General features: G+C 44.7%; 1 protein-coding gene across 1 annotated transcript in view; it reads right to left on the reverse strand.

Moving 5' to 3' along the window:
* LOC119835967 (RNA-binding protein 25-like) overlaps positions 1-6,916 on the reverse strand; it is a gene marked incomplete at its 5' end in the record, with an annotated part of 14,215 nt that extends 7,299 nt beyond the window's left edge. Inside the window, 8 exons of the mRNA XM_038361099.1 lie at positions 17-176; positions 672-833; positions 1,277-1,495; positions 2,764-2,847; positions 2,970-3,080; positions 3,190-3,299; positions 6,345-6,451; positions 6,751-6,916. Of these exons, the coding sequence (XP_038217027.1) occupies positions 17-176; positions 672-833; positions 1,277-1,495; positions 2,764-2,847; positions 2,970-3,080; positions 3,190-3,299; positions 6,345-6,451; positions 6,751-6,916 (1,119 nt within the window). The remainder of the gene's footprint in view (positions 1-16; positions 177-671; positions 834-1,276; positions 1,496-2,763; positions 2,848-2,969; positions 3,081-3,189; positions 3,300-6,344; positions 6,452-6,750) is intronic.
* Between the last annotated feature and the right edge of the window lie 2 nt (positions 6,917-6,918).

Below are 6,918 nucleotides of genomic sequence, written 5' to 3' on the forward strand. Positions count from 1 at the left end.
GGGGGGCGGCGCGTACCCGCTCGAAGGCGGCGAGCGCGGCGGGGTCGTCGCGCGCGCGCTCGCCGAAGATGTGGTCGCGCAGCGCGTCCAGCTCGGCCTGCTCGCGCGCCCGCTCGCGCGCGTCGCCCTCCGCCTCGCGCACGCGCGCGCCCAGCCGCCGCTGCAGCTCCTTGCCCCTGCCGAACCGGGCCGATCGATGTGACACAACTCATTTTGGGAGAATAGAAAAAAATTCGAAGGGGCGGGATTCGAACCCGCGCCTTTTTGCCAAGCCGTAGCGACCGTTTCGCAAAAAGATGTATCTTTTCTATATTTTTTCCAAACTTTATTTAAACGTTTCAATCCTATAAAACTAAAACTTAAATGCGATTTCTTATATCTTGTAACGCCTGTGTTTAGTAGACAGGATTTAATTATAGTTATTATTTAAATAAGAATAAAAAATTAGCGTCTACACGGGGCGTTATCGCCCACTTGGAGAGTACTCTAACCTTACGGATATTTAAATTCATGCATAAAAAAGGTACCTACGACTAAAAACTACAACCGTTTAACATATCTCAACGGTATCCTTATCTTACCTAACCAATATTTAATTTATGTAAAAAAAATTGTAAAGACCTTAAGTCACCCATTGAGCGACAACATCTGATCGGACGAACGCTACTCACTTGTAGTACTTGTGGTCGTCTCGCTCGTCGTCGTAGTCCTCTAGGAACTGCTTGAGACGCTTGGCCTCTCGCTCCCTCTCCTCCTCGCGACATCGCTCCCTCTCCTTCTCCCGCTCGTACTCTTTGCACTTGCGCCGCTCGCGACTCTCCCAATTGCGTAACCTAATCAAACACAAATAAACGATGGAAAATTAGAGATAGAAAATAGTTTCCCAATGTAAGTCGTGGATAAGGAAAAATTAGTCAATAAACGTCACAACGGCCCCACCTCTCAACCATCACTGGCCCCTTCATACACTTGTGCAAAAATTAAGACAGATTTGTTAAAAAAAGACAATTGGAAGTGTGTCCTCAGGCATATCGAAGCGGGGGTCGCGGACTAATTATAACCAGCTCCCGTGGCCCCCTCACGAAAGCGGCTCGATGGAACACCGTGCGGTTTTGGTCGATAGGAATCCGACACAACCCGGCTTTTTCTCCAGGAACCATGGGGTCCATGTATGCAAGATTTCCCCTTAAAAAAAAATGAAGGCGTATCGAAGCAAGTAGTGTGGGAGGGGTAGTGTGGGGAGGGGTAGTGTGGGGAGAGGTGGGAGAGAGCTCACCGCTCCTGGTAGGCGGCCTCCTTCTCGCGCGCGCGCTTCTCGAGGCGCTTCTTGTCGCGCGCCTCCTCCTCCAGCTCCTTGTCGCGGCGCGCGTCCGCCTCGCCGCGCCCGCGCGACCGCTCCCGCTCCCGCTCCCGCTCCCTCTCCCGCTCCCGCTCCCGGTCGCGGTCCCTGTCCCGCTCGCGCTCTCGCTCTCGCTCACGCTCGCGCTCCCGCTCGCTGCAACCACAGAGCAATTAGAGTTACGTCAGCGTGACCACTTAACATCAGGTGGCCTACCTGCTATTTTACTTGCTCTGTCATAAAAAAAAAACACTATTACAATCTGGACCTTTTCAGGGACTAAAGCAATATTTAGTTTTCAAAGCTTTCTTCCGGTTTTTTTCCAAAGCAAACGTTTAAGACTTTTTTTGACGTTTTTTTACAATAGCGTGGTCAGGGTATTGAGTGTACTGTTTATAGTTAATACCTAAGCCGTACATACAAAGATTTTAACTTTTCGTTTTTGATCTTTGTGGAATATCAAGCATGGGTTGAATTTAAATAATCAAAAATATACCCAGTACGTGAAGCTCGCAAATCCGCGGCGATTTCATATCTCGTACGAATATACGGATGTATAGACAGCACAACCACACCACACATGTTTATATAATTTTATAATATCACTTAAACTTTCTGATATTTCTCAAAGATCTATTGAAATACTATGAGTAAAAATAACTAATTCAATATATGCCCTATACAGAACGGCAAATGAATATCGGTGGTACACTACGAATGTTTCCGATAACGGCGAGCCAATTATTTTTCACGATTGCTAACTGAGATATAAGTTTTATTGGTTTCTTACAAAACTAGTTATTGCGAGTTTCAAATCACGATTCGCATTATTTTGCGTTTAAAACGAGGATTAACGATATAAATTAATAACATAATTGTAGAACATCATTAGTATATTTTTTTATAATTTGAAAATTAAAAAATGTTTAAATATGTAATGAATTACAACTAGCAAAAGGAGCTTCTGCCTTATTATCACTATTACTATATTGCGCGTTTAAAATTTTTCAAATAATCACATTCATATTTCATATGTTACGTCTGATTTAATTTATTCACTATTTGATTAAATTAATTAATTACTTTATATTTGACATTAAATGCTATTTCTAAACGTGTAAAGCAGCTGGCAATCCAGATGTCGGAAGGGGGTAACTGATAATCAGTGCGGAGGTGTTGTTCCTTTTTTTGCGCACGCAACTACACGTACTTTTTATAAAATTTTTCATTCGCTTTTTATCGTAATTTTCTGTTTTTATTTTTTATTTTATGTTATTATTTGTATGTTTGTGTGTTAAAATAAATGGTTCTTTTTTCTTTCTAAATGTTAAATTATAAATTCTGATGATTCAAAGTGCTTCTGATGGAAGTCTAGTTGAATGAATGTTTCAGTTTGAGTTTCCAACGACAAATGAATGACGTACCGTTCTCTGTCCCGCTCCCTCTCGCGCTCGCGCTCCCTCTCCCGTTGCTCTCTCTCCCTCTCCCTCTCACGTTCACGTACCTCTCTGAAGAATACATGTGAGAACTCGTTTATAAGGTTATGACACCAAAACCTCTAAATCATATGAACAAAAATAAGGAAATGATTTTAACAATTTCACTTTCAGTTGCTGTAGGTATAGTATACCTTTCTCTTTCCCGCTCTCGCTCTTTTTCCCTCTCACGTTCTCTTTCTCGCTCCCTCTCCCTCTCCCTTTCCCTTTCCCGTTCTTCTCGTTCTCGTTCTCGTTCTTTTGTCCTATAAATAATTCAAACATTTGCGAAACATTCAATATAAATATCAACATTAATAAAATATAATGGAATTAGGATTTTAGGAAAAGAAACAAGTCGTTGAATGTATATACCTGGACACGCTTCGTCGTCGCCTGTCCTTATCGCGATCTCTGTCCCTCTCCCTATCCCTGTCCCGCTCGCGCTCGCGGTCGCGGTCCCTCTCCCTATCCTTGTCCCTCTCCTTGTCGCGGTCGCGCCCCCTCTCTCTCTCCCTGTCCCTGTCTCTCTCCTTGTCGTCTTTCTCGCGCTCGGGCTTGTCGTCCTTGTCCCTCTTGCGGCGCACCACTACGTCCGCCTCCTCCTGCACAATCGCACACACATCTATCCACACCTTACATATACACATCACATAATATAACAAACAGTCGCACATTACGTTGTAACTTGTATTTGAAATACAATTCGTTTTAGTGCCAATGAATGTAAGAAGTTACTGCTGCAAAATCTTTGATGTCGTGTAGCGTGTGATCTCGCCTGAAGTTTAGTCTGATAACGTAGTTCAATACGTTCCCCCTCACCGACCTAATCAAATTCTTAGATTTTAAGTATATTTAAACAAAAAAATAAATCTATTAAAAATGAGATGATCCGATTTCTAGGTAAAATCTTAATGCTAATGTTTTACAAATAATTCATAGCTGATGCAACAAATTTCTCAATAAATTGTTGAACACCAGACATCTTATTTGATTTCTTACAATATAAACATTTTACTGAATGCATGTTAAAAAATAAAAATATCCGAAAATATTGGAGCCGACTCCCAAACAAATAAATTTAGCAAAATTACCCAATCAACGTTCGTGAGGGCAGAACGCGTCGCTAAATGAACCAACCCACACAAACTAGTCGCCACGCATCGCAACAAGGCCACAAGGGGTCGGAATGGTAAACAAGCGTCGTATTCCAAACGCAAGTGGAGTGGGCGACTGGGCGATTGGGCGATTGGGCGACTGGGCGAGTGGGCGACTGGGCGAGTGGGCGAGTGGGCGAATGGGTGTGGGTGTGAGCGTGGGCGTGTGTATAGTGTGGTGAGTGTGTGGCGGCGGGTGAGCGACTTACGTGCGGCGGCGCTGCGACGCGGCGCGCGGCGCGGCGGCCCCTCACCGCTACAAGCAAACGAACCACTGATGTTGTCAGTCCGTACATTAGCGCTCCTACAGCCTACCGCTACTGCCTAACGCCGCTGCACTGTGCCGTGCGCACACTCTACGCAACCTAACCTTTATTTATGTCGCCTTTCGCTATGTCGGTAAGACTTTCTTTAACGAAGCGACTCATTTTTTGTCACATACGAGATTCCCTACTACTTTGGTTGAAAACGAAATTTTAACTCAGAACTATGTATGTACATTTTGATGTAATCTTTATGTACATTTCCTATTGAGATTTTATAGGGAACTCTTTATCGATGAAGCTATTGATACACGACAAGCACTAACCATATACATATCATAAGGTATAAGGTTAGGATATAATTTTGTCTGAACCTACTTTTACTACTATATACTTATACTAAACCAATCGCAATGAAAATCAAGTGCAGCAGCTGAAAGCGGACTAAAACCAAGAATCCAAACGCCACCTGCAACGCAAGTGACCCAAACACCCCTTTCATACGTCGCGCTCTCGCTCCGTGCCAGTGCTGCCAGCCCAACGGATGTTTTTAATATGAAACCGTGCTTAATTGTAGAGCTGAAGTTAATCGAACCGATGTTTCGATCTCAGCAGGCTGGCGGCGCGTGCCGGTGCAGTCACACGTCCCGTGTGGCGGTGGTACGGTGTAGTGTGGTGTAGTGTAGTGTGGTGTGGCGTAGTGAGGCGTAGTGTGGCGTAGTGTGGCGTAGTGTGGCGTAGTGTGGCGTAGTGTGGCGTGGTGTGGTGTCGGTGTAGCGTGTGGTGTGTGGGGAAGGCAAGGCAACTCACTTGGGTCGCTCCCGCTGCGCTGCGCCGCCGCCGCGCGGCCGTGCCGCCCTCGCCTCTCTTATCTCTTCCCACTACTCCCTACTCTACTCTGCCGTTTCCCCGCGCACAGCGTACATTTTGAAATTGTTCGCCCTTTCTAGGCGTTTTTAGAAGATCAAGATGGCAACATTAACTGCTAGTGATCGAGCGCACGAAAATAATGCAATTTGGAAATGTACGAGGGCGGAGGAAAAATGTTCGACATTGGAAGGCAGAGGCTTACGAGTGCGGCGCGCGGCCGGCTCGCACACTCCAGCTCGATATCAGTACACCACAATGTGTTCTCGACTAACCTCCCTTTCTGAGGTTTTCACGATCTTAATAGAATCGACTTAGACTGATGGATGCCGTTTTAACTTAATCGACTAATTATTAATAATATGAACTTAAACATGCCAGCCAATTGTAACGTATCCACTATATTAGTTCTCGAACTAACGAAACAGAACTTTAATGAACGATTTGAGTTTCAATGAAATCGGAATTAGGAACTGTAAATTAATTCACTGAACACTATTGTAGATGAATGTATAAATTTATGAGTACCATAGATTAAGCACAATAAATTATGAAATAAATTATAATAAGCAAATAAATATAGCTTAATTTTTTTAAGTAGTAAATACATAACGAAATATAGAATATTTATAATATTAATATCAGCACAACTACTGCCACGCCGCACTGTCTCTATATCTCAATACATATGCCGTCTCTGTAGCGTGGCTTCTCTAATCTAGTAGAGAGCGGCAGAGAGCGAGAGAGAGAGAGAGGTAGTGGGACGGCGCAGGGAGTGCGAGAGACTCACCGATGACGCGACGCACACACTCGCAGCGCGACACACACACACGTCTGCCCATTGACTACATACCTTTGGATCTACCGCATAGCATATTAAATAACTAACCTTAGATTTAAAAATGAACATTTAACACACACACAATATAGACCTTCATTATAACAGTGTTCATTTGTTTTCAATATTATCGAGAAATTCCAAAAGTAGCAAAATTCGTTTTTCTTTTTAATAGTCTATTAAATATTGTTGTTATATTAATTTTACACAGAATTGAATAGTGCATAGTATTTGAATAATTATTAAAAGTATTACATTTCAACGATATAGAATCAAACCAATATGAGTTTCAATGGACAGATTGAATGGAGAGTCACAGTAGCCCGTGTGTGTCGCGGGGCGTGCGAGCGAGAAGGCGAGAGGGCCGGAGGCGCGGCGGCGCGCGTGCGAGAGGGACGCACTCACCTTCATGCTCTCACGGAACTTGCCGATCTCGCGGTGGATGACGTCACGCTTCTCCTCCGAGATGTCCGCCTCCTCCAGCACCCGCGCAGTCTTCGAGATCGCCTCCTCTGGAATTTCATACAATACATATAATATAATCAATCCAAAATTAATTTGTAAATTATGTCTATCGGTCTAACCCGACAGACTAGCCAACTTATAAATATAGTAATAATTATGCTATTGGTTACTGGAAAAATTACATTCCAAAGTACATGTCCATTAAATCTTGTTTATCTTTTCTTTTGGGAAGTGCGTATTGAGCTGTATACTGTTTGATGTGCCGTTTGGAGCGTGTAGAGAGAGGCGTGTTGCGTGTTGCGTGTTGCGTGCTGCGTGCTGCGTGTGCCGTGCGGCGAGCACTCACCCTTCTGCAGCGTCTCGTAGTTGTTGATCTCGTCCTGGTAGTCGCGGTAGATCTGCGCGATCTTCCGCTCGGCCGCCTCGTCGAGCGCGCGCTGCTTGGCGTCCAGGTACGACTCGCCCTCCGCCCCGCCGCCCGCGCCGCCCCCGCCGCCGCCCCCGCCGCCGCCGC

Source organism: Zerene cesonia, chromosome 22 (genome assembly GCF_012273895.1).
Source record: "Zerene cesonia ecotype Mississippi chromosome 22, Zerene_cesonia_1.1, whole genome shotgun sequence".
Lineage (NCBI taxonomy): Eukaryota > Metazoa > Arthropoda > Insecta > Lepidoptera > Pieridae > Zerene > Zerene cesonia.